The sequence below is a fragment of the Emys orbicularis genome, chromosome 17 (assembly GCF_028017835.1).
Source record: "Emys orbicularis isolate rEmyOrb1 chromosome 17, rEmyOrb1.hap1, whole genome shotgun sequence".
NCBI classification, from domain to species: domain Eukaryota; kingdom Metazoa; phylum Chordata; order Testudines; family Emydidae; genus Emys; species Emys orbicularis.
The window spans coordinates 5,135,635-5,162,846 of NC_088699.1; the positions used below are offsets into that span (position 1 = coordinate 5,135,635).

Consider the following 27,212-nt stretch of genomic DNA (forward strand, 5'->3'; position numbering starts at 1 on the left):
CCCCACAGCCTAGGACCCCGGCCCCACAAACTTGGTCTCTGGCTAGAAGACCCGGGTCTCCGGCACCACGCTGTCCTTCCATGAGGCATGGAACACTGGAATGGAGGCACCGGTCTCTTGGTACCAGCCAGCCTCTCGCCAGAGATCGCCCTGGTGTAGGTCCCTATTGCCTAGACGATCTCTGCCACCCCGGTACCACTTGACGGACAGATGCTGCTCTCCGCCCTCTAGGCATTGGTCTCTGACAAGGGTTCACCAGCACACAGTCTTCCACAGCCCCGCCTTGGTCACCGGAAGGGGAATGATCCGAGTCGGAGCCGGAGTTCAGCCCCTCGCCGAGAAGGCATGGATCCCCATCGGCCCCGGAAACCGGCACGGCATCCACCACGGCAGCGGTGTGGCAGCAGGGCCAGTGGCCTACTCACTGGCCTTTTGGAACCCTTGGGGTGTGCCCATGATGCCAGTTCCATATTCCCACCACTCCTCCCTGTCCATATCGGACAAACCACCCCTGGCATTTTGAGGGTTCACATGAGGAAAGCACCCCAGTCACATTCCAGGATCCACCCTCCTATTTTTTCCTCAATCACCTGCTCCCCATTTGGTCGGCATATTCGCAAGTAACTTCAGACCGTTGGGTGCTCGACGTAATATCTTTGAGCTGCACCCTACAGTTCCGGCCAGACCTGCTGTCTCAGAACCAGGGCAGCCTTCTGCACTGGAATCTGGCAGCGTTGTGCCTGATGGCTTGGCTGCTGCATGGTTGAATGTGGAGGAACAGGAATGCTCCGCCCATGTTCAACAAGTTGGGTAGCAGAAAGCCCTCTACCAGGGCGACCTTCCCAATTCCGGGCCTCAGTTTCCCCAGCTGTTGAATGGGGAGAACAGCACTCACCCACCTCACATGGATTTTGTGCAAAGGAATTCCAGTTTGTAAAAGAGCTTCAAAAATGCAAAGCGCTTTCTGAGTGCTGAGCATGATTCTGAATGTATTAGCAGAGGGCGTTGGAGGATGGAGGCAGTAAAAGAGCTGGGTCGAGAGGGCAAGGACTGCTCTCTGCCCACATCTGTCTGTTGATGTTAGAGGATGAGTCACTTGCCAGCAGGGGAGACCAACTGATCCAGCGAGAAGAATGCATGCCCAGCAAGGTTACACCTCCAGGATTAACCCGGAATGGTTTTTCCCATATAATCATCTACCATCTTGGTAATTTGTTTAACGGGTACAATGAGTTTGTTACATTGACCTCACTGTATCCCCTGCAGGCAATAATATTGAACCTGTGGACTGCAGGTCAGTGGTAGAAACACTGTACTATCTATAGTATGCAATTACTGCTTCTGTCTCTAAACCACATGCACTTGTATAGAGCTAGATTCTGATCCGTTATACCAGTGTAAGGACAGAGCAAATGCACCTGTTTCTATAGAATTACTCTAGATTTACATCACTGTGACTGAGCTCAGACTCCATTCCATAGGGATTGCAGAAACTAAAGACTTTAGGAGCAAAAGGGATATCCAGTGTCCCCCACCAGAGCAAGAGCAGGATCGTGTCTAAACATAAAGATTTTGCCATCTACCTTTGACCAGTGTAAATATGCAAGTGGCCTTCTCAGACACGAAAAGGGCAAGGTGCCCACAGCGGCCTAGGGCTAATGGAATTCTATCTCCGGATCACCTTTCCTCAACCTGTATTTCACACATCAGGCACATTTAAATTCAGACTCATGGCTGCTACGTGTGGATCAATATGAAAATTAATCACTTTGATATACGAGCCTGTTTCTGGAATACATTAGCAACAGATTTTTATCTCCTTTGGAGTAAGGGGCTCTTTCTCCCCTTGCTGAACTGTTGTGCATTCACTTAACTTTTTTGTGGGTACCAGAATGGACAACTCTGGCAGTGGCTACCCCCACCCCCGAGGCTGCACTGTGATGTGCATCAATAAACCTGCCATGCTAGATCAGATCATTCTCTTGGCAAAAAGTCCTATAGAATTTAAACGAAAATGTGAACTTTTCTATAATATCTTTTAACCATTCTAGAGAAATTAATAGGAAATTATACCCCGCTATGTGATTCCGTAGGGATCGTTCAGATAACCTATTGAAAGGATGTAATTTATGTTACTTTCTATAGGAATTTAGAACCATCCTGTAGAATATAACAGAGAATTATACCCCTGCTATAGAAATTCTATTGGATGGCTCAGATAACCAGCAGAAAGGATATAGTTCTCTGTTAAATTCTATACAACCCTATTGGTTTCATTGCTATTAAATGCCTTAGAATTTTTTCCTAAGAGTTGGCCTTTCTAGTCTTGTTTCTCCTCTAGGACAGTGGTCACTGTCTTGATGCTTCAGAGGGAGACTCATCCATCCCCATTGTGAACCTTGTTCATTCTGTCAAGTATCAGAGGGGTAGCCGTGTTAGTCTGAATCTGTAAAAAGCAACAGAGGGTCCTGTGGCACCTTTAAGACTAACAGAAGTATTGGGAGCATAAGCTTTCGTGGGTAAGAACCTCACTTCTTGCATCTGAAGAAGTGAGGTTCTTACCCACGAAAGCTTATGCTCCCAATACTTCTGTTAGTCTTAAAGGTGCCACAGGACCCTCTGTTGCTTTGTTCATTCTGCCATGCTGGAGAAGAGATTGAATTCCTTCCTGACCTTTGCATCCCAGCAGCTCACACCCTGAAGCGCGAGCTCTGGTGATGAACCTTATCTTAGCATGCATAGCCACAGATGTTCTTGATGGTTATAAAAATTATCCAGCTTTTTCTCAATGCTCAGTAGGGTTACTGTTTGCTTAAGCGGATGGGACTGTTCCATTTGATGAGGCACCAAATCCTGTTCCTATATTTTCAGATAAGGTTATTATGAAACACGTATATCAGCAGAAAAAGCAGATCCTAACAGCTGCACTTGCCTTAAATAGATGCCAAGGTTTGTGCCAGCAAAGGGTTTTTCATTCATTCACTTTTATCTCATTAGGATCCATCTTCTCATGGCTGCCTTCTCATTGGTTCCACCTTCAGTTACCCCAGTGTAAATTCAGTGAGAGTCACTCGGAATTCACACTGGGTAACTGAGAGCAGAATCTGCTCCCCTGTGTACAGACTCCAGTCAGTGTTTGGTGAGGAGAGGGTTAACACACACTCTCCTTGAATAGAGGAAAGACCATATGAGCCCAGCTGTAGTGAATCAGGCAATTGCCTTAGCATTAGCTTGCAGGGAAGAGGCAATGCTAGCTGGAAAAATCCCTTTTTCAGCCAGCTCAGACCTCGGCTGTATAAAGTTGGCAAGAGGCTGCAGGGGAGCCTTTTGAACTCAGAAGTGCAGAGACCTGAATTGTGAAATTCTGTGTCATTTTGAGCAGGCCAGTAATATCATTTGATTGGACGTCAAGCTCCTAGGATATCGATACTGCCCCCAGCCAAGGCTTGCCTAACTTGTCACATTATGGTGACTTCCCATCTTTGGAGGCTGCAGGCTCAGCATGCTCACTCCAGAATGACATGCAAGGGGCAACACTCACTACAAGTGACGAGAAATAGCCAGGAAAACCATTAGGGATGATTTCACCCCAAGGTAAGACTCCGTTGCTGGATGTTTCCTTTATTAAAATGCACAGGGCATCCTTGTGCAGAACTACATTTGGAACTGGGGTTGGTAGCACTGCAGAGCCCATGCTGGCCGTGCAAAGGAAACATGGTCTAATAATTAGAGCCTGGCAGCCTCTCATTTTCAGGTTGTCGGCAGTGGGGGTCCATGCAGGGAAGGCCCCGTTACCTAGCAGCCAAAGCAGAGGACTAGGAATTGGGAGTGCTGTGTCCTGTTGCCAGCTCTGCCACTGACCCCACTGAGCAGGGGTGGCAGGTTTGTAGAAATTTTGGTGGTGCCCAAACTCTGCCCCCCCCAAACTCTGCCCCCCCAAACTCTGCCCCCCCCCAAACTCTGCCCCCCACCTGCCTAAGGCTCTGGGAGGGAGTTTGGGTGGGGGGAGGAGGAGGTCTGGGATGCAGGCCTTGGGCTGGGACAGGGGATTAGGGTGCAGGCTCTGGGAGGGAGTTTGGGTGCAGAAGGGGTGAGAGGTTGGGCTCTGGAAGGGAGTTTGGGTGGGGGAGGGGGTCTGGGGTGCAGGCTCTGGGATGGAGTTTGGGTGCTGGGTGCAGGCTCCGGGCTGGGGCAGGGGGTGGGGGTGCAGGAGGGGGTGAGGGGTGCAGGCTCTGGGGAGGAGTTTGGGGGCAGGAGAGGGTGTGTGGGAAGGGGGTGGGGGTGCAGGCTCCAGGCTGGGGTGGGGGTGCAGGAGGGGGTGAGGGGTGCAGGCTCTGGGCTGGGGATAGGGGTGGAGGAGGGGGTGAGGGGTGCAGGCTCTGGGAGGGAGTTTGAGGGTGGGAGGGACCATGGAGGGAGGGGGTACAGGGGTGAGGGCTGTGGGGTGTGGCTGGGGATGGGTTTGGGGTGTGGCTGGGGATGGGGGTGTGGGAGGGGGCTCAGGGCTGGGGCAGAGGGTTGGGTGTGGGGGGATGAGGGCTCTGGCTGGGGCTGGGGATGAGGGGTTTCGGGGGCGGGAGGGGGTCAGGGCTAGGGCAGAGGGTCAGGGTGCGGGGGGGTGAGGGATCTGGCTGGGGATGCGGGCTCTGGGGTAGGGCAGGGCTGGGGATGAGTTTGGGGTACAGGCAGGCTCCCCCGGGGCTGGGGCCAGAAAGGAGGCTTCCCCCCAGCCCTCTCCCAACCAGCAGCAGTGAGCTCTGGGGGAGCAGTCCCCTCTCCTCCCACGACAGCACACTCATCCCGTACCACTGTCACTGCACGTGCTCCAAGGGCCCCTCTCAGGTCCAGGAAGCCCCCTCGCCTCCCCTGTGGTGGGTGCCGGGGGGAGGGAGGGGCTGCTATCACATGTGCGCTTCCTCCCCTGCTGCTGCCCCTGACTGTAGCCTCACTGGAGGTGAGGGATGGGGCTCCCCTTGCCCAGCGTGGGGCAGGAGTGGTGACTGCGGGCAGTGGGGGCCCTTGTGGTGGTGGAGGGTCCCGCCGGAGAAGGGCAGGGTAAGGGCAGCCTGCCTTGCCACTAGTGATGGAGGGCAGTAGGATCCTGTGGCAACAGTTGATGCCTGGAGCTTCAGGGGAGAGGCAGGGACGGTCCAGGAAGGTGCGTGGGGGCAGCAAGTGGGGCCGGGGGACACTCAGGGGAGGAACGTGGGGGCGGCAGGCGGGGCCAGGGGAGAGACCCAGCCCCAAACATTGGTGGAGCCGGGCCCCCGGGCCCTGAATATTGCTGGAGCCCGGGCACCACGGGCCCATACAACTCCCCGCCCCTGCCGCTGAGTGACCTTGGGCAAGCCCCCGAAGGCCTGCTGTGCGGAGCGGCTGGTCACCCCTTGCATCCATTGAAGTATGTGGGTGGCCAGGACTTCTGGAAACCAGGCTCTTAAACCCTCTGAGCCTCCGTTGTTAGTATGCCTCCCCTACGTATGGGGGTGATAATTCATACCCCCGCCTGACACTGCCGTAAGAGCCTTTGACGGGAAGGGCCAGGAGTATGGCTAGAACTCTGAGGCATTCTGGGGACCTGTTGTGGTAACTTGACTAAAGGCAGGAGCCCTCAGGCTCTGAGAGAGAGGTTGCTAGGCTGCCTCAACTGCACAGAGAGTGCTCGCCGGAAACTACCTCGTGTGCGTGTCAAGGGTGGTGGAATCGATCTGTCTCCTGTGATTTCTATACAATTCTAACGTGGAGTTAATAGACAGGCTGATTAGCGCTGCTTGTAATTAAATGCTATTGATCTGCCGTGAACTACGTGTCGCGGGTGCAGGGAGAAATTGGCAATGGCTAGAATGCAGCGGGGCCGTTGATCTTTGGAGAGTTGTGGTGCGTTTTTTTGCAGTTGGAAAATGAATCTTTTTCAGGTGAATTCCTCGCGGCCTGGCAAGGAGCATGGTAGATCGCATTGTTATATTCTTCTGGACTTGAATGGATTTGAGTTCTCATGAAAGCGGGGGTGGATCCAATTCTTGTTGAAGCCAATGAGAAACTGCATTAAAGCCCATGGGAGTTTGTCCATTGACGTGTAAAAAGAAGATGGATCAGGGTGTAATAGGATCACCTAGATCCATGCGTAGTGTGGTCAGCCAGCTTTGTCGGTGCAGCTAAGCTCTTCTGTCCTAGTATACATTGGTCCTAGGCTCCCTCTACACAGCTGTGCTGATGCTGCTCAATTTCAACTCACAGCAACCACCCCTGCTACTCCAGTCCTGGGCTCCTTCCACACACATCAGCCAGTGCATCTGTCTTGACCCACATCTTCCCCCTTCACTATTCCAAGCTATGGCTCCCACCCACACAGTTCTGCCTGTCTTCTTCAATCCTGACCCACATCTTCCCACTACTATTCCAGCGCTGGGCTCCCCACACGCAGCTCTGTTGATGGACATCCACCCGGACTTGCAGCCCCCAACCTCTGCTATTCCTGTCCTACGTCTTTTTCCCGAGCAGCCACGATAGTCACACCAAATAGTGCATTGACCTTGTGATGCATGACAAAGGGTGCTGGGAGGAGGTCAAACATATTTTCATGTGTTGACCTTCTAAACCAGCATGAAGACTCAGATTCCGAGACGTGAAAGCTGCCTCAGTGACCCACTCCCACCTGATATCCCCCAATGAGGGCAGTCAGTATCCTTAGCATTTAATTTTTCTTCCTCCCCGAGAAAGCCTGTTTTAATATTGCAAACCCAGGTGACGTCACCCACCGTTTGCCTTGGAAGGTGTGCTGCTGATTGGATTGCATCTCTTAAACACCGACCCACCTCAGCTGAGTCTGCACTTCACTGGGGGGATGCAGGGCCTGGGCAAGGCACGTTCGTGTTGGAGCGAAGGCACCTCTAGGGTATGCTTCGAGTTGATGACTTGGGGAAACTGAGCAGCCCAGATTGCAAGCTCCATTCCAGCAGGAACTGACCCCAGATCTGCCGATTGTCCAGAGCCCTAAGCGCCAGCCTCGACTTCTACCTCTAGCTTTCCGAAGGCTTTGTTGCTCCAGAGGTGGGGCGGCAGGAACTGGGATGCTGCCCGAGAGCTTTTGTTGTGGCACTGCTCTGGGTCTCTCTGAGGGCAAGATTCTGCCATGAGGGTGTAGATGGGCTGCGTTCTCACCTAGCACAGCAGCCGGCCCTGCTGGGTGGTGTGTGCGCGATGGACACAGCTCTACCCAAGGCCACTGGAGCATTTGCTGGGAGCAGGGCCTGTGCTCCCCAGTGAGGTTCTGGCCAGCCCTTGTGCAAGGCAGAGGGAGGTGGGGGGACTCCCTGTGCTTTCTCCCCTGCCCCATGCACAGGGGCTGCCCAGAATCCTCTAGCCTTGAATGGGGGTGGAGCTAAGGCTCTGGTGGGTGGTGTCTGACCCTAGTGCTGGATGCACATTGGCCCAAGCTTCGGAGGGAGCATTAGGGAGCCGTGGGTGTTTGAGGCCAGCTGGGAGGGGACTCACTGGAGGAGAGAGGAATACAGCAGACATGAACTGCAGCTGCTGGGCTGTAGCAAGGGCTTGTCTATTTCATGCTAAAATTAGCCATACTATGTGCCTAAATCACATCAAGCAGTTTGGGAGGGAGAGAGGAATGACATCAGGAGCTTCTGACCATTTTCCAAGCCGCTGTCACTCCGCTTTCCTGGCTGCATCTGTTTAAAAAGCCCTTAATAGCCTCCTCTGAAGGTAATTTAATTGAAATGAATCAGTGAGTGAATTACAAAGTGGCTTGTCTTCCTCTATCTATCTTCATGGGGGATTCGCTCATTTACTTCTTTATTTTCAGCCTGGCATGACGGGCAAGTGCAAAGGACCTTGCAGGGGGAGGCTGTGAGCAAGGCTGGCCCCTGACCCCCAGGACGGTGACTGTCAGTATTGGGGATCCCCCTTGAGAGCAGGAGGGGCGTGTTGTCTAGTGATAAAAGCCAACCACCAGGAATCAAATCTCCTGAACTTTGGGCTGCTCCAAAACCCACTGATGTCTCTGGAAAAACTGACTGAATTCAGCAGGCTACAGCTCAGGCCCTCTGTTCTCGGCAATGCCAGTGGTTTGCTGGGTGACCTCTTCCCTCTGTGCCTGCTGTTGGGGTTCCCCTGAGATCTCGTTCACTCGGTTCCCTAAGAGTTTGGTCCGACTTGAGTCTCGTTGCTCAGGTTCCTTTATTTGGCATACAGCAAGCTAGGTGGAGTTGATCAGTGGGTATAGGGCATACCACACATTCAAAGTTACACAGCAGCCCTCTTCCTTGATATACGTTACATTGCATTTCCCATACATTGCATCACACATTTTGGGATTGGCTTGATCACTTTGTAGGAACCAATCCTTGTACAGTATGCTCTGTCCATGCACGACTTACTCTTTACCTCATCTTTGCATTCCTGACTTATCTTGTCCATTGTGAACGGTTCCCTGGGGGTTCCCCCCTTATCTTTGCTAGTACAGACATTCTGTTCCCAGCCTGCTGCTCCATTTACCTCCTTAATCCCGTCTCCCAAGAAATGAGCCTCAGCCATGTGTCAAGCTAGGCCTACCCCTGCATTAGCCAGTCTGTGAAATGGGGATAATACTGCGCCCAGTCTCTCAGGGGCTTTTAGTGTTTGGGAAAGGCTTTAGAATCCTTGGTTGATGGGAACAATCTGTGCAAGGCAGGGTGCTTTCCCCACTGTATTTTATTAGCTAGTATAAATGGAGGAGCAACTGCTGTCAGGTGACAAACACCAATGTTGCCTCCCATCACCAAGGTAACTCCATTGTCTTTAGCACAGCAGCTCCTGATTGACAGGGGCAAGTGGGGGGCAGAATCAGGCCATTGTCTTCGTTAGCACAGTACTTCATGCATAAGTAGCAAACTTCTCTGTTTAAGACGTGGGGTTAAGGAGACGAGATTATGGCTTCCATTACCTGTTTTGCAGTAGCACCCGGAGGCCGGGGCCCCATTGTGCCAGGTGCTGCACTATACTCATGCCATTTTGTATTTCAGTCGCCTTCATTCAAGAGGATTAGGGATAAAGCCATATTTTCTTTCTCCTCCTGCAGCTGAATTCTCAGCAAGTTACCAGGATCCCAGTTGAAACCAGCCTGGGGTAGCCATGGTATGTTGTTGTAGGTTGGTCTTCCAAATTGGCCTCGAAACTCGTGAATTTGGATTCCCTTTTCTGTGCTCCTGAGCAGCTGCTTCTAGGCTTTATACTGCAAATCCTTCAGGACTGAGATTGTCTCACATCTGTGTTTGTGCATGCCCTGTGCCATGGGGCCCCGATCCCAACTGGAGTGTTTGGAAGCTCCCGCAAAATAAATATTTACTGCTGCTGCTTCCATCTCCTGACAGAGAGCAACCGAGCTGGGAGGGGGGCGGGAATTATGGGTTTCAGAAGGAGGATTTTTGAATTTCATGGGGAAGAGAATGGGAATTGATGGATTTAACGGTGGGTTGGGTTAATGCAAATGAGGTGATTCATATTACTAAAATATTCATAAAATTGGATCATTGCATTGTTTGCAAAAAGTGTCTAGACCTGCGGCCTTTAGGTGTAACGGTAACAGCTTTGTGGGTTTGAGCTCGCACGCATCACAAGCATCACTGGTTGCTCTCTAGTCCCCCCAAGCTTTACTCTCTGTCAGTGAATAAATACTGCAGGGAGAATGCTTCTGCCCCCCATCCCCAGCTCTAAATCTTGTCTGCTACAGTGTGTTATCAATAAAGATCAGTGCTAGCTCAGGGTCTCTCTTGCAGCCATCTGCTTGGAATAAACAGTCTTCTATACCTCCCTAATTATAACCCCATGGATTTGCTTGGTAATGAAATGTCAGAGGCTGAAGAAAACGGTGAGTTTGGTTTACGAGGTGGATTATGGCGTCGTCTTGCTCTGCTGAGTTCACATTTGACAGGTGGAATGGTGACAAAGTGGGAGAGGGAATATCTTTTATTGGACCAACTTCTGTTGGTGAAAGAGACCAGCTTTCAAGCTACACAGAGCTCTTCTTCGGTGAACCAGTAACGCGTGCTGTCAGAGATTGGAGACTCCCTATCGTATCCCACTCCAGCTTGGTCTCTCCCATCCTGTCCTTTATTATTAGCAACTGAGATTGAGGCACCGTTGTGCTAGGCGCTGCACAAACACACACAGCTTGTCTACACTGGAAAGTTGTTGCAGTGGTATAACCGAAGATGTGAATTTAAACCTATTTTAGTTAAATTGGTTCAACCCTCTGTGTGGATGCTCTTATTTTGGTTTGAGTGGCTTTTCTCAGTTTAACTTGAAACCTGTTCCCAATTGACTTTTCTTTAAGTTGTCAGAGAACAAGTTTAAACTAAACCAAAGTAGGCCACTCTTAAGCCAAAATTAAACTGATGCAAGTTTGTGTGTAGACAAAGCTATACAAAGAGACATTCCTTTCCCCAAAGCGCTTACACTCTCTAAATAGACAAGACAGACAAAGGGTGAGAGAGGAAACAGAGGGGAAGAAAACCCAGCTCTCCTAATTCCCAAGCCAGTGCCCTACCAACTAGACCATGCTGCCCCCTGTTATTTTCTTCTTGAATCCGTAGGGTCAGATCGTTGACGGATGTAATTTGGCATAGAGCCACTGATGCTAAACCAGTTTGTACTAGCTGAAGATCTGGCCCCAGGTTTTACAAGAGAGGAGATCTGCCGTTCTGTGGTGCATTGTGTGCCTAGCTCCAGAGCTGGGAAGCCTATCAGGCTTTGGCTCCATAACTAATGTAATCGCCTTTCTCCAGTGGTTCTCTTTTATTTTGTTCCTCACTTGCTGGGTCCAGGAGATTAATTGAAATGCAACATTGTTAAAGCAAATCCATTTAGCCTGCGTTCACCACTGATATTTTCATCCCTTCAACTGGCGGTTATATGGCTCTGATTTAGAAGCAAAATTCACTTTTCTGCAGACCAGAATGCTGTTTCGACTCACTCCCTGTAGGGCAGAACACTGATGTTTCTCTTTGATGGAGAGAGGTCTGCACGCATCAAGCCCATAAGAAGCATCATACTCCTTGCAAGAACCCTCAAACCAGAGACAGCCAGAACTCTTGCTCTGCAAAGGATATGTGAGAATAAAGACCCCCCCCCCCCGCCCCCCAAGGTCATGCACAATGTGTGGAGCTGGGTGGATTATTCATTGTGGCTATTGTATCCCAATTATTTAGCTCCATGTTTCTGCTTTGAGTTATCCACAAGCAGGCTTTGATCTCTAGAAACCTATTCATTGTGTGCAATCACTTGACCAGCAGTTTATGTGAATATGTTTCTGCCAGTGGGTTGTCTGGCAGTTGTTTGCTCTGATTAATCTTGGACAATACATACTTTGTCATGCAGGGGGTGTGATGGGTTACTGGGTCACATGGTATGGTTTCTGCTCCCTGACTGGATGATGGGAGGAGAGTGAACTGGTGAATACCCTGAGCTGTGTGCAGGTATCAAATAGTTCCTCCTAAGCTGTTAGTGTGTGGGCAGAAGCCATGTGCTCCAACAATCGTGAAAAGTAACGAAGAAGGACTCACCATGCTACGATGGTCCCTAGTGCTGTTGGCAGCATCCGCCCAGCTCTAGCCCCCACCCCATATTCAGCTTTCCAGCAAATGCCCGTTACAGGGTCCATGGGGTTTGCAGTATGGCAGGTGGTTGGGGGTTTTGCCTCATGTTCATGATCTGCTTGCTCTGCACTTCCAAAGGTCACTGCTGACCTTTGCTGTTCTGCAGTTGTTTGGATGTTCAGGTGGCTTTTGGGAGTACAGGACCATCTGGACTGCACAGCCCAGCAAGGAGCCTGCCTGGGGCAAGTGAGCAAAGTGGGGAAACCAAATAAGAGAGTAGCCTGAGAGAGTGGTGCTTCCATGGTGCCATTCCAGCTCAGGAGGGGAAGCTCCCTGGAATGGACAGGGATGGTTTATAAGGCCCGGAAGGGGACACGGTATCAGGGAAGGACTTAGGTAACCTGCATGGGTAGCTGCGTTGCTGATGTCAGGACTAGTGAGGCTTCCGGGGAGGGTGGGAGAATGCACCCATGCTCTCTCCTGGTCAGAGATAATGGGCTTTGTTCATCCCTCTGTTGGCACAGGGGCTGAAGGGAGGCCGATTGGTGCCTGTGATCTTCGGCGGCTGCAGTGCATGCTGTGACCATGAGCAAAGGGCCTGAAGGGTGAACATTGCAGACAGCCAGGAGAAGGAAAGAGCAGATAGGAGGAAGTCCTGGCAGGAAAAGGAGAGGGAGATTCACCAGGACATAATAGGGCTTCTCCAGCAGCAAACACAGATGCGGCAGACTCTTGTGGACCTGCAGGTTCAGCTATTGTGGGCACACCGCCCTTTGCAGTCCATGGAGAACTCCATTGTAGCACCTCTCAACACCCCCTTCAACATTCCACATGGCATCAGGGGCCACATCTCTGCCCGTCCCACTCCACCCGAGGGGACGTTAAGGGCAACCACTGCTTCGCATACACTGACCTGTGAGACGCACGGTTGCTAGATGTGTAGGTAAAATGGACAGGAATGTTCTTTCCCCTTGTTAAGTTCTCTTCCATTAATTTACTAAGTTTTTAATGTATTTACCTTTAAATTGCACAGATTTTTCTTTGTGCTGGTTTTGTTACTGAATAAAATTCTATTATTTAGAAAATAAGTCTTCTTTATTAGCTCTCAACATATGCTGCGGAGTGCCTGGCAGTTCTGAAAGCACCCACTTATTTGTTACTGTACAGTGTGACACAACTCACAGGATCGGTGACAAACACAGTGTAATCATCATCAGTGTACAGCAAGCACCGCAAAATTAACAAGAGCACTGACCGTGTTATATTCACAGATGTACACCAAGCACCACACAATTCCTTACAGGCCCCAGAACAGCAGGGCCAGGTAGAGCACAGGGCACCACAACGCATTACTGTGGCTCACTGTCCCGTGTTCTTTCAAAGCCTCCCTGAGCTCTCTAGCTCCGTGCTGAGCTCTTCTCGTAGCCCTTGTGTCTAGCTGTTCAGCAGACAGTCGCTTGTCCTCCACCCCAGTGGCCGCTTCTCCCCACTTTGCTTCACAGATGTTATGCAGGACACAGCAGGCAGCTATAACCATTGGGATGTTTTTTCAGTGAGATCCAGCCTGGTGAGTAATAATCCCAGTGTCCCTTCAGTCTTCCAAAAGTGTCATCCCTCACCTGCTGAGCACATAGTTGAATCTTTCCTCTGTGCTGTCAAAGTGGCCTGAGCAATTTGTTTCTGCCCCACCGTGCATTGCCAGAACTTCCCAAAAGACAGTGCACTGGATGGTGGTGGTTACACAGTGGGACAGCTGCCCATAGTGCACAGCACTGTGCATTGACACGAGCACTCCTGGTGAGTCCTTGCATCGGTGCTGTGTGTAGCCAAGCATGCATGCGCAGAAGCGATGTGCTAACTGGCGACTTCATGCCAACATCACTTGCATCAACCCAAATTCGTAGTGTAGACCTGGCTTTTCTGATCACAACGGTCCCCTCTAGCCTTATAATCGATGAAGGGTTGTGAGAGGTTCATTATGTACATACTCTCTTGCCTCAGGAGTCTCACTGCAAATAAAGCGTCAGGCGGCTGAAAGCAGCTTCCTGCTTGTTTGAAGGCTGTTCTTTCCTCACCCCGTGCATTAATAACGGGGATTAGATAGGTGCCATCAGCCCCTCATCGTGTGCACTGAAGTACCGCCACAAGAGCAGAGGTGTGTTTGCACATAAGCAATTATGGAATGGCAGAACCCTGTAATTTTATACCTCCAAAATTGCTGAGCTGAGTTACTTAACTCTTGAATTAATTGTGATTTGGGTGCCAGGATTGGCTGCTAAAGGAACAGCAGAGATGCAATACCACTAATGCTAAGTAGTGGGAGTGAAGTCTTCCAGAGGCTCTTTCTTGGTCAGAATTGCACCCTGCATTTGACTTCCGAGTGCCTGGCTTTTTGCTGCACAGCTTGGGTTCCACGGCATTGGTACATTTCCATCGACCTGTTCTGGGGAAATGACATAATTGTTAGGCGGGTATATTTGTTGATGTAGAAAATGGATTCTAAGTCACATCGAGCGGCTGCTCAGTCTGAATAGTAAAGAGCTGGCCTGTGTTGTAAGTGGTGTAACCTTTCCTGCTTTTTTTTTATCTCCTCTTCAGGGCCTGAAGCCAATGGATCATAATGGTTTGGCTGATCCATATGTCAAATTGCACTTGCTCCCAGGCGCTAGTAAGGTGAGTTGTCTTTTAAATTCCATCTAAAGTCTGTGTCATGTGCGCAGTTCAGCTACGCTCTTCTGCCTGCCTTGTGAAATTATAGCATATACTGTCTAGTGTATAGCAATATATAATGCTGCTGTTGTGGGTTGGGATCTATTTTCCAGTGAAAGTTGGCTATGTAAAATATTGTGTTGTATTTTAGGGGGGAGATTTCCAGCAAGCCTCCTTTTAACATGCATGTACAATCTGCAAGTACATCCATGTTCTAGTATTTGTTTAGCATTGCCAACATGCTTGGTGCTGTACAGTACAACAAAAGAGAGAGTCCCCAAAGAGTCTCTCTCCTTAAAGAGAGAGGGGCTGAGATAGCACACTGATGAGTGACAGTGTAAGCAAGGGTATCAGTAGAGAGACATAAGTGAAAGGGTGCACTGATTAAATTGCATATACTCAAAATGTACTTTGACCTTTTTCATTTACTATCTTAGTGAGCATCTATGTCAGAAGCACATAGGGTGATATCCTGGAACTATTGAAGTCAAGCTACCCAATCAAAACCCTCCTCCTTTCCAAAACCCAGAGAGGCCTAGCAGACTGAGCATGGGAGTTTTTACCATTGACTTTAATGGAACCAGAATTTTCACCCTTGGGGCTTAGTACAATGTCCAGCAAAAACTACAGAGCTCAGATTTGAGTTTAGGGTGTCCCTCCTAAATGCTTACTGGGCCTAAACTCTCCAATCAAAGAAAGAACCAGGCACAAGCGACAAGGTACAGTCAGGGCAAAAGTCTAACTGCACAAAAATGTAGCATGATCTGGAGTTCATGGGCAATCCGAGTAGCGAGTGGAGCTGGTGGAAACAGTTTTCTGTCTGAAAATGTCATTTTGAAAAAAACAATTTGTTTTGCAAAATTCTATAGATTTCAACAAAATTTTGTTTAGAGGAAAAAAATTGGAAAAAATTCAAAAATGTCAGTGTCCCATGTTGACATTTTCAGAACGAAGATTTTTTATTTTTATTTTGAAATTGACTTTATTTATGTATATCTATATGTCTGTTTTAAATGGTCAGAATCAAAACAACATGTCAGTTGATCCCAAACAAACAAACAAAATTGCAAATTTGTTTTGTGAAAAAAATAGATGTGACTGTTTATTTAGGAAGTACTAACATGTTTACAAATCCTTGCCATGTAAATATCTGAAACAAAACAATAATCCTTACACCAGTTTTTGTTTAAAGAGACATTATACAGGAATATAGTCATCAGATCTGATTTCCTTTTTCTAATGAGAGGCTATTAGTAGTCTAAAGTAACTAGAAATTTTGTCTTTTCATCCTGATCCAGGATGAATTTTGTTTTCAAAATCTCTAAATTTGTCAGGGGGAAAGAAAATCCGTTTTTTGACCAACTCTAGTATCAAGTGTTCACTACTACCACTGAAAAGCTCTTGGCTGTTGCAACAGACGCAGACACTCTCTTTAATAACCAGGTCCCAGACATGCTGGGCTTTAAAGATGATCCCTAGTACATTGAATTTCACCCAGGGCTGGGAAGGTCACCAGTGAGATGCATAGATGTTATGCCTGCATAGTGACCCACTCCATGGAGTGGCTGATCGTTGTCCATGACTGTCCTGTCTTGAGCGTTGGAAGTGCTCACAAGCTTCCTGGGCCCAGTACGAAGCCTGTTGAAAACGAGCGGCTGAGTGACAGTAGAGCAGGCTGCCAGGGAAGTCACTAATACAGATGCTTATGTCTGTCATAGCTCACAACTCTCTAGAGACTCCCCTCCCTCAGCACGGAAAATCCTTCCCGCAGTGAGCCTAGTGTTGCGTGCCCACTCGCGCAGTGCTGGCACGATCAGCAGAGATCCTCTAGCTCACTGCTCGGGCTCAGTGGATTGAGTTCAGGAGCTCGTTGGAAAGCAGCCGGGTGTGGAAGTGTTGTAAAGCCTATGCAAGCCAGGCAGAAGCGTGTTTCTGGAAAAATGGCTCCTTTCTCTTCTTCTTTTGCATTTTAAGCTCCGCAGTCCATAATAAAACAGATTCCAAACGGGAAGGAAAATATTTCCATATCTGTATGTTTTGAATTTGCTGGCGAGCGATGTAATTAAAGATGCTGCAGTGTAGTGAGAAGTCAGTCTGACTGATGAGGTAGATGAATTTAAATACTGTATGCATATATATAATGAATATTAATTTCACTCTCCTTTTACACCAAAGTAGTCGAGCCTTTTTGGGGAGGTATATTTTTGTTGCAGTTCAGTTGAATTAATTCATAACTCCCAGGGCATTAGAGGGAGTTTTTACCATGGCGCATTTCCAGTTTCATTAAAGATAAGGAGAGCCATGAGCACTTTCATCAGTAGATATTATCTGTCCCTTTCATTTTTGCAAACCCACTGATGGAATTTCTGCTGTAGGTAGTGAAGAGCAAATGGAAGTCTCTGCACATTCCTCTCCCATTTCCTACACGTTAGTGGCAGGGGCAAAGTGGGAGCAATGGAGCAGTCTTGAGAATGGCTGAATTTAAAAACGATGCTGCTTGCACCTAGAATAACTTGAATTCTGAGTGTCCCGTTTGCTGCAAAAAATTCATGTGCCAAAGATTTCTAGTTTTTGTAAGGTGCAGTAGTAGTGTGCACTTACCCATATGTAGGGCCTTTCATCTACACAGCTCAAAGTGCTTTGCAAAGATGATTAAGCCTCATTATGGCTATTTACACACTGTGTAGCTGAAGCACACAGATGTTTTGGAAAGTTCAGCCCTAAATCTTTGAGAGTTAGGCCTCTAAACCCCATTACCCTTCAATGGGACATGGGGACCTAACTTCCTAGAGTGTCTTTTAAAACCCAGCCCTAGTGACTGGCTCCAGGTCACCCAAGAAGTCAGAGGCAGGGGTAGAACCAGGAGTCTTGGCTCCCAGTACAGTCCTCAAAGCACTGGGTCATATTAGGAACAGGCCGGAGGTTCTTCTCAAAGAAAGCGAGTTCATTATACCCCAGATGCGAATCCCTTCTCCCTTACAAGCTGTTGGGGTGCAGACAGTTTAAGGAAGAGCCAGTGTGAGACTGAAAAGGAGGATGCCTTGCCCTCCAGCAACAGAGTGGTTCTTAATCTTATGCTTAGACCGTAGTAGAATAACCTTCCTAGTGCACCTCTGACTGGGGGACAAGATTTTTCTGGGGCCGGGGAGGGGTCCATCAGGCCTTTTGTGTGTCTGGCAACTGGGATCCTCTTGGAAAAATAACCTGAAAATAAGGGTCTGCATTAACCCTTTGTCTCCAAGGCACATTAAAATGGTGCGTGGAGGGGAAAGCTGCTTTGATCAAAGGATTGCAGCACATCACCTGGGTAGCAGCACTGGCTCTGCAGCTCCATTTACTTCTCCTCCTTTTCCGTCTTAAGCCCACTCCCCACCACCACAGCTGGCTGCAGCCTTGAGTCTGTCTAGCATTCTCCCCACAGCTGGGGGGTGGATACCTGCTTCTGTTCCACAAACTGCCCAGAAACCCCCCCCCACCACACACACACACACACTCGGTCCCTCCACACCTTCAGCCAACTCTTTAGCTCTTGTTTTCTTTAATTTGCTGGGCCTAATTTTTGTATGTGGTGTAGCGCTCCCTCGCTCTCCAGTGGGGCGGGAGGCCACTCTGCCTCGCTGTCTTGGGGTTTAGTCCTCGGCCTTGGGTCGTACCGGCAGGGTCAGGCTGTAAGAAGTCTAGAGCTCTGGGCCAATCTGACAGAGGCAAACACAGAACAACAGTCTGGGCCCTTTGTCCCTGCCCCTGGGCGGGACAGCGGCCTGCGTAGACTCTAGTTCACAGCCCTGCAATGGGGCTGACAGCAAGGCAGCACAGGCAGCCAGCAGATACGCCGAGTCAATAAGCTCTAGCCCTTTGGGGTCGGGCAGAGCAGGGGGTAGGCTTTAGCCTGGGCTTGTGGGCTCAGGCAGCCAGCAAACAGACACAGTCAATTAGCCATCACCCTTTAGGGCGGGGCAGAGCAGGGGGCAGGCTTTAGCCTCAGCTGGGAGCTCAGGCAGCCAGTCTCGGGGTTCAGGTAAGGGGGAGCGCCCACACAGTCTAGGGGCCCTGAAAGGGGTTTGTGCCCCCGGCAGACGCTCTAGGGTGCTAGCAGGGGGGTTCACAGGGCACAGGCCTCCTGGTCTAAGGTGGAGAGTCGGCCGCCCCGGGGTTGGGGTGGCAGGGGGACACGGGCCCGCCCTACTCCACCGTGTTCCAGCCCAGGGCCCGAGCAGTGGCAGAGTGGTCTGCCACTGGGTCGGTGGGGATCCAGCCACAACACGCCGACTGAGACGCGGTCAGCCCTGTAGCCGGCCAATCGTCAGCTGCCCTGGGCTACTTCCTACCTCCCCGGGGTTTGGTTCCTCAGGTTCCTCGGGGTAGACAGCCAATGGTAGTCCTGGCAACTCCTCGTCTGCATTTGTCTCCTCTGGGGGCAGGGCGCGGCAGAGTGCAGGTTCCGCTCCTGGGTGCCGCAGCAAGGCAGAGGCGTCCGTTGGCTCCAGCCCAACTGAGCTGCAGAGCCTTCCTTTTACGCTTCTGGCCTGCCCTGGTACTTCCGTCCAGGGGGCCGGGACGGGCTTGGCTTCGCCCACCAAAGGGAGTGTAGTGCTCCCTCGCTCTCCAGTCCAGAGGGAGGCCACTCTGCCTCACTACATGTGGCCACCTAGGTCTGGCATCTGGATGTAGGTTCTCCACTAGCAGTTGGCTGGGCGTCACATTTAGGTGCTGGGTTGGGCATCTACATGTAGGTATTCCAAGAGCATTTAGGTGTGTCAGTACCAAGCCTCGGTTCCCGGGGGCCTGCTTCAGTGCCCAGGTGTGAGATTTGGGTGCCCAGGTATGCGCCCTGCTCTGTAACTGTGTTTCTGCACTGGGGGGAGACTGCGTTGCTACGAAAGGTGCTGGGCAGAATTAAAGCTGCTGTGTTTATATTTTGGAGGTGGGAGAAGCAAGCAGAAAAAGTGACCCAAATAGGAACTTGAAGGTGGGGAAAAAGGGAAGTTGAGCCACTTCCATTACCCTCACCCAACCACCCCTGGCATGTCTAAGTGAGATTCTACCTGTGCACACAGGCAGGGTAACAGTCACACTGCTATGTGGGCTGGCTTGCCTCCCTCTCCAGAAAGCAAACCTCTTCCGAATCTTTTGTAAAACCGCTGTGGGAGGTGAACCGGAAACCCCCTGGCCTGAACCAAACAAACCAGGATTAGTTATGGGCTAGGGCTTAACAGCAGGGCACCTTTTAGCCGCTGGGCGATGAGTGATGACTGGCAGATTTCCCCCGTCTCGTGCTGATCTTGGTTTCCTTGATGAATTAGTCATGTGTTGGCTCACAGCAGGTCAGGGGATGGTGGTGGCACCGTGGAACAACAGCACCGGCTCTCCAGGACTGGTCTGATGCTTAGCACACCGCCCATGCTGTTATCACCCTGCCTTGTCTCTCGTGGTTATTGTGTTCTCTGCAGCTTCTTCCAGGTCTGCAGGAGGAAACGCTGCTATTTGTTGTCTAAGGATCACTGTGCTTCAGGGGGCTAGTGATGTGTCTGTCACCACCTGATATCTCCCTAGCGCCTGAGCCTGGGAAGGGATCACTGGAAACCCAGCTCATTACAAACAGATACCCCCATCAGTCCTATCCTGCGTGGTTTTTCTTTTTTCCCTTTCTCCTCTCTTCCTGCAGTTGGGAGGGTGCATGTAAATGCCTCCAGTGCAGCAGCTCTCAAAACGGGAGCCACAGGGCCACGCTGGTGATGCACAGAGCAGGCTGGGCGTGTGGAGCTGGCTCCGCTTTGACTCTAGCTGTTCACTTGCATTCAGGGAAGCTTCACAAAGGCGTGGGAAAGATCTCCTGATGTTACTCTGCCATGCAAGCAGCTGCGCAGTGATGTGGGATTGTGGCAGAGAGAGGCGTGGTCTGCACAGTGGAGAATGGGAGAAGGTGTGGGGCCAGGCCATTGTGGCTGGCATGCAAGACAACCTCTCTGTTATGGTGCGCGGAGAGTCTGAGGCAACTTGCTCTAGCAGATCAGACCTCCCAAGGCAAGCCAGCCAGCTAGCCGAGCGATCACTAACTAGGTGTCGGAGGTGCCCTAGGAGGAGCCTGATTATGGATGTGGATGGTATAGTGTTTAGTAAGTGCTTGGGAGAGAAGGCACAGCAGTTATTCACTGTATACTGACTCAGATCAGCTGGCTCTTCCCAGGTTTCTGGCAGTACCCATTCCACTAGGTGAAACAACCAGCCTTTGATCACTGTCCGTCGGACAGTTTCAGGTTTATAATGAAACCCAAGCCTGGATGAGCATTGCCTGCTTTTGAATTTCCTCCTGTAAGCTTTACTGAGGTCCAGGATCACTGCCCAGGGAGAGCCTTGGTTTGTGAGGCATGTTGGAAGAGCCACAGTGCTAATTTCTGGTGCTGCTCGGAAAAACTGGCACAGCACCAGCAACCCTCCCACCATGGGGCCCTCTGCAGATTGCTAGTGAAATGCCAGCCCTTTCCTCCGCTGGTGGATAGAAGTACTTGCATGTTTTAATAACCCCTTCAGTTTGCCTCTGAGAAACGAAATAAAGACTGAAATCTTCAGTGAGAGTGTCTAAGAGTGGGCCATCCCTCCCTCTCCCCTTCAGCCCAGTGTTCCTGCTGAATGGCGCTGCATGTGCAAATAGGGGAGAGCAGGCTCAGGCATGGGGATAGCTCTGCCAATTAACAAGCGGGCAGAGGAGTTTCAGTTTAATCCCAGGTGGTCATTAACAGCCAGGAGAGCCTCTTCCCACAGGCCACTGTTATTGTAAAGCAAATAAAATCTCCACGTCTGGTTTGTCTCCCTGTTGTGAGTGATGCAGTTTTCTATTCTGTTCTCTTGCTCACAGTTAATGCTCTGCATGGTGAACCTTTGTGACCTCCTGTAGTGGGTTATTGCAGTGCGCTCCTCCTGGAAGTGCGCTGGGAAGCTTCAGTTAGTGCTGCCAACTTACTTGACTGTGTTTCATTCTTGGGTCCCCAGTTAATTGCTGGGTATGATTCAGGATGTTCTGTTTGATCTACCATATAAAACACTGTGCATTTCGGGTCCTTGGAGGTCACCTCTCCAGCTGACAGTCCCTCGAGTCACTCCTCTCTGGACACTGGGAGCTGAGCATGTCCTTGTCCCCTCCCTTGCTCTGACTGAATCCTGACTTTCAGTGGGCGCTGTCAGGCCTGTTAACCCTGGGCTTTCCTGAGGAAGTGTGTGGTTCCTTGCCTTGTCAGGGAGATTTTCTGTATCATTAGCTGATGAATGATCACAGAGTTGCTTTTCTTGTATCCACACATAGAGGACATGGTTGACGCATTCTCCTATACATTGGAAATGATAAATAACCCCCCGAGAGGTGAGGGGAGCAGAACTTCAGTATCATTGGCCTGTTAGGTGCCTGATGCAAACTAGCAGCCAGAGATCAAAAATATTCCACGCACACCAGCTATTTAGCATGCGTTTTCCTCCGTGCTTGTTTGGCCGTTCTGTCCTAATGCAATTCCTGCCTGCAATTGAGTTACTGTATCTGGCGTCTTTCAAAACACACTGGTAATCGGCCTTAATGAACAGCTTATCTTGTGCCAAGCGAGCCTGGAGGCTTACAGCCAGTCCTCCCAATGGCCTGTGGTTCCCAGACGTGCCCAGTGCCGTTGATAATGATACTAATAAAATGGAAAAGAGAAGGTCTGAACTCTGCCAGGAAGACAAATGGCTGTCAGCGCCGCCTTAAATCTCTCTTGCGAGAAGTATCTCATTTTGAAACTATTTTACAAAGTTGGGAAACATTTAAGGTGAGCAAGGCATTACAATCGAGCTCAGCTGAAGCTGAAAAGATCATTGCTTTTTGCAGTCTTGTTGGGTTTTATTCCTCTCCTCCCCCCATGGAAACACCTCCTGCAAGGCAGTGATTGTTTTCACTTGGGCTTCCTTTTGAAGAGCTAAGCTGCCTCCTGACCTGACAGCCATACTAGTTGATTCACTGATTTTATTTTATGCTGAAAGGGAGCTCTGCTTGAGTGACATGAAATACGATTGGTTTTACAGGGTGTTAGATGTTCATATGAATCAATTCCCCCCCTGTGTTCCAGCTGTGCTTTATGTTACTGTAGGATTGAATCTCTCTCCGAAGGATCAAAGAAAGACCCTTTCACTTACAGGAGTCTCTTGTGTTCTTCCAACCAACTTTCTGTACGATGATGGTAGAATAAACCTCAACAGTGTTGTGCAAATCCAGGTCTCTTCCGTAGACAGACTGCTTTTGAAAACAACCGAAAGGAGCAATACAAAATAGGAGGGGTCAAACACAGCTAGATGTTCCCATCCTAGAGGAACTAAATCCACATGAATCCAAATGAACCAGGTCTGCCCAAAGGTCTGGGGAGAGACACTGGTGAGTTTTGCACAGATCCCAGCCAGAGTTTGATATGTGTTTTTGGTTGGGGCCTCTAGGCGCTGCTATAATGCACACAAGATTAGAGCCCTGTTGTGCTGGGTGGTGTACAAACATGTACTTCTCTACACGGGAGCTTTTCCCAGTCCTATCAGTTAACTTCAACACCATAACCACTGTAGTTATACCACTCTAGCTCCTTGGGTGGACACTCCAATTCTGGAATAAGAGTGCCTTTTTTCAGCTTAGCTTAAAATGCTTCCAAAGAAACATAAGCTAAACTGGAAGAAGATTCTCCTACGCTGGAATAAGAGAGCCCACATGGGGGAGCTGCACTGGCATAATTAGAAAGGTTTAAATTCACACCCTGCTTTACCCCTGTATAGCTTCCCTGTGTAGACAAGCCCTATGAGACCATTCCGGCCCCAAAGAGCTTACATTCAGATAGACTAGACTAAACAGGTGGGAGGTGAGGGGAAGTGACGTAGCCAGCAAGTCAGTGGAAAAGGCAAGAACCAGAACCCAGGTCTCTTGACTCCTCGCCCAGCTCCCTGCCTGTTGGATTTTGCTGCCTCTGGGTTCTGTCTGAATCCTGGGTGAGGTTCTGTGCAGTATAGTCATCAGTCTCATCCCACGATTGCTTAGGCCTGGTCTAATTATGTCAAATTATGTCATCTTAACAAGTGAGATAGTTAAGCCATCCTAAGCCCTGGTGTAGACAGCGCTAGGTGGAAGGAAGAAGTCTTCCAGCGACCTAGCTACCGCCTCTCAGGGAGGTGGGTTACCTGTGCCAGCGGAGAACCCCCCCCATCAGCGTAGGTAGTGTTTACACTGCAGCACTACAGCGGCGCAGCTGCAGCCGTGCCCCTAGAATGTTTCAAGTGTAGACAAGCCGTTAGTGTGCACTAAGATTTAGGGACACCTTGTTAATGACACCAGATAACAAAAGATTGTATTTGGTTTGTCAGGTTGCTAGGAACCAGAGGGAACCACAGGGTCTGTCTGTCTGTTCAGCGGCATCAATAAAATATCCCTTTATATATTAATTACAGTAGAGTCCTGTCTATTCTCTGCTGGGAGGGACACTCCAGTTTGGATAGGACACAATAAAGAGAGAATTTTGGTTGTTTTTAACCTATTCATCTACCCCAAGTTTAAAGCCAGATTACTTGATGAGTGTTGGGTGTTTCTAGTCAGGAGACCTTCTTTTAACCCTTGGATAAGATAATTGAAGGGTGATTTTTGCTGTAGTTTCTTTGAAGGGAATGAAAAACTGCTCCAGAATCTGGAATGCCCTTTGTAAAGGAGCAAGTCCATCTGAGTAGCAAGACTGGCAGTTCTTAAAGCAGGAGAGAGACCCTTTACTTCCCGGTGTGCTAAATGCCCTGCTTACCTCTAATGTGGTGCTTGCAAAACAAAGATGATGAATGTCACAATGCGTCTGAAATATTCGGCAGACAACTTTTACGTATTGATTTCATCAGAGCTCATTACACTGAGAAGTGGCCAGAGTGAGGATTGAACTGTCCCACTTTGCACACAATTACAGTGAAAATTGCTGCTCGCTCAGCCTGTCCTTGTGCCAGGGAATTAATGGAAAAGCCCTACCTGAAATCAGCAGTCCTCTTCTACAGAGTGATGTGTCATTCTCCTCCCCAACAGGGGGAGGAAAAAAAGGTCTAAGTTGTATTAAGCTCAATCCATCATTATAACTGTGGGGGGAGGAGGCATCAGAAGGAGAGAGGGAACACGACCTGTCTTAAAATCGATCGTCCTTTCAGCACGGGGATTCTGCTCTCTTCTTTCGCCCAGAAGGCATTCTGGGCTCCAAGATGAAAGCCAGTGATGGAATGAAGCCGTTCAGGGAGCGCTCATTCGGGCTACGTGAACTCAGCACTGGTGAGAGATGTTGGGTTGGCAGCCTGGAGATGAGGCCCCTTCTCTCTAGCTCCTGAGGATGATTAAAATGGTGGGGAGTGGTGCTGCAAGGTGCCCTGCACTTCTGCTGCCCCACCAGTGGGGAGGAAAGTGGCTTGGCCAGTTAGGTCAAAGGGAATCTTTCCATTGACCTCAGCAAGTTCTGGCTCAGGCCCCCATTGAGTACTTAGCCCCTCTCCATGGAGATTGTCAGCTTGTGCAGGTTGGGATGTGCAGCATCTGTGACATGGCCTGAGACCCACCAAAAAAAGAACAGGAGTACTTGTGGCACCTTAGAGACTAACAAATTTATTTGAGCATAAGACCCACCAGACTCATTTCCTGCAGGCCCCAGGCTGGAACATCTTTCAGTTCAAGTTTAAAGCAGGCCGTGGAAAGGACCATGAAGGGTGGGGATAGGTGGGACAGTTTGCCATCCAGTATTCCTCTGAAAGAGCCTCTTTCACTCCCAAATGGGCTGTGCGCAAAGGTAATACATTTCCCCTAGAGTAAGGGATGAAGCCGTCTTCCTCCCTCGCTTGGAAAGCGCCGGCGTTTCTTTCATTTGTGGAGATGATGGGGCACAGTTGTCACACCAGTTCTCTGCTGCTGTGGTTGCGTGAGCCCGACCTGGGAACGTAGTAAACATCATTCCAGCTAGAAGCTGGAATTGCAGTGCTGCTACACCTCACTTTGTGCTGCCAGCAGAGGGGTACATCTGATGCCCAGTCAAGTAGGCTGTGCTATGTGAGAGATGTGGGGGATGAGGTGTGCGGCTTTCTTCCTCAACCTTGGGAGGTCATGAGTTTATGCCCTGATGCATGAGGTTTGGTTACGCCATTTTACATCCAGCAGCAGTATTTGTCTCTGTGATCCCCACTGGCTGACTACATGCTGGGCAAGTATTGCCTTGTATTTGTTTGAATGTACATTCTGTTCATTCACTGACATCCCCCTTCCCCCGTGCCTCCCCCAAAAAAGCCTCTTTAGCCGACAGACCCAAAAGCTCTAGCTTTTTCCAGGGTCTCTCTGTATTCACAGGCTACTGCTTGGCTTTCTTGCTTTTGCATCTGCCTCTCTCTCGGGGTCTGTCTGTTCTCAGTTTCTGTGTGTTCTGCCTTCCTTCACACCCGCTTGGTCACAGTACCCATGCGGTGCTGGTTTCTGGGCAGAATCTGTTGGGCCTTGTTTTAGGTGTAGCCCCCTAAGTGTTTCTTACAAACTATCTTAAGCGAAGGGTGAGTTCACACATCAGTTGGAAGAAGGTTTTACCTCAGCCCATAACAAGGTTTCACCCTGCTCTGAACATTTTCTCTGGTGTTGTGTCTTTCATTATTTGTTCCTGTTACTTTGTAAATTAAAAAATAAAAATAAAATACAAGGCTTAATTTATACCATCCTACAGCTTGATAATGCCTCTACTTTTCCTGTCTTCTGCTTTTATTTGCTGCAGCAGCACTTCACATCAGCCTTTGCTTTGGCCATGTCCAGCTTTGCCAGGAGTGTGATGTGATATCTAAAATAAAGAGCAACGGAAGTAACTAGTCCGTTAGTCCAGATGGCATTGTTTAAATCAGGCTTTGTTTGGCCTGTGCTGCCATTGCTGCATATTCTGGGCAGCTGAGGGCCTGCACCCAATTTATTCCTGCTCTGTATTTTCCTACCGTAGCTAGAAATTGTTTTAAGTGACATGGATTATGTGTCCATTTCCTTAATGCTTTATAGTTTTATTGCCCGTCTTCATCGCATTTTTGTTTTATTCCGCTGGATATTCTTCCTAACCAGTCCATCTACTGTTCCCAATGGTTATACAATGGCAGCATAGGTATTTTCTTTTGGTTACCCTGGTATTGTCAATTCCAAGTGTTCAAAAATTACAAGTCAGCTCCTCCTTTTCCCCCCAATATCATGAGATTTTTTTTTTAAATGTTGGGCTTTGGGGCGGATTTTCCCACCTACATTTTCAAGCTTTTCTATGCAACCAGAAGGGCTAGAAAGTTACATGGGGAAAAAACAAACAAACGGAAGTTCTAACATGATCACCTGACTCCAGGAGCTGGGGCTTTGAGAAAAGCACCAACTATCATAAGAGTTTTGAAACAATCATCTGAGTTGGCTATACTGCCCTGAAAGAGCAATTATAAGAGATAATTGACAAGTCTCACTTTAAGATGATTTAAAAGGACTTTAGAGCTGGGGAAAGATGGAGGGTTGACAGTACTAGAGCGTGAAGTCCCCTCTCTGGTCCTGATTCTAAGCAAGTGTGTTTGCTTTTAAAAAGATGCTGAGGTTCATCCTGTTACAGCATATGCACAAATCCCACTGAAGCCAATGGGGCTCAATCATTTGCTTGCAGTTAGGTATGGACTTAAGGACAATGCTGGATCAGGGCCTTTCTCCACAGAGCAGGTACAGCATGGTACCCCGGCTTGTTCTGTAAAGGACTGTCATAACGTAGCAAAGCCAATGGAAAGAGTCCCTATCCAGGATGACGCTGGCCCTTTAAGAGGGAGCAGGGTCAGTGCACCTGTGCCACATCAGCTGACCCAAATTAGGCTTTAAAAGGGGATGACTGGGGTGTGTGGGGAGAGACCTACTAATGAGAG

General features: G+C 49.4%; 1 protein-coding gene across 1 annotated transcript in view; it reads left to right on the plus strand.

Annotated features, from left to right (window-relative positions):
* The window catches only part of DOC2B (double C2 domain beta), a 136,431-nt gene that overhangs the window by 38,977 nt on the left and 70,242 nt on the right, over window positions 1–27,212 (plus strand). The window contains exon 3 of the mRNA XM_065418344.1: window positions 14,187–14,261. Within this exon, the coding sequence (XP_065274416.1) occupies window positions 14,187–14,261 (75 nt within the window). The remainder of the gene's footprint in view (window positions 1–14,186; window positions 14,262–27,212) is intronic.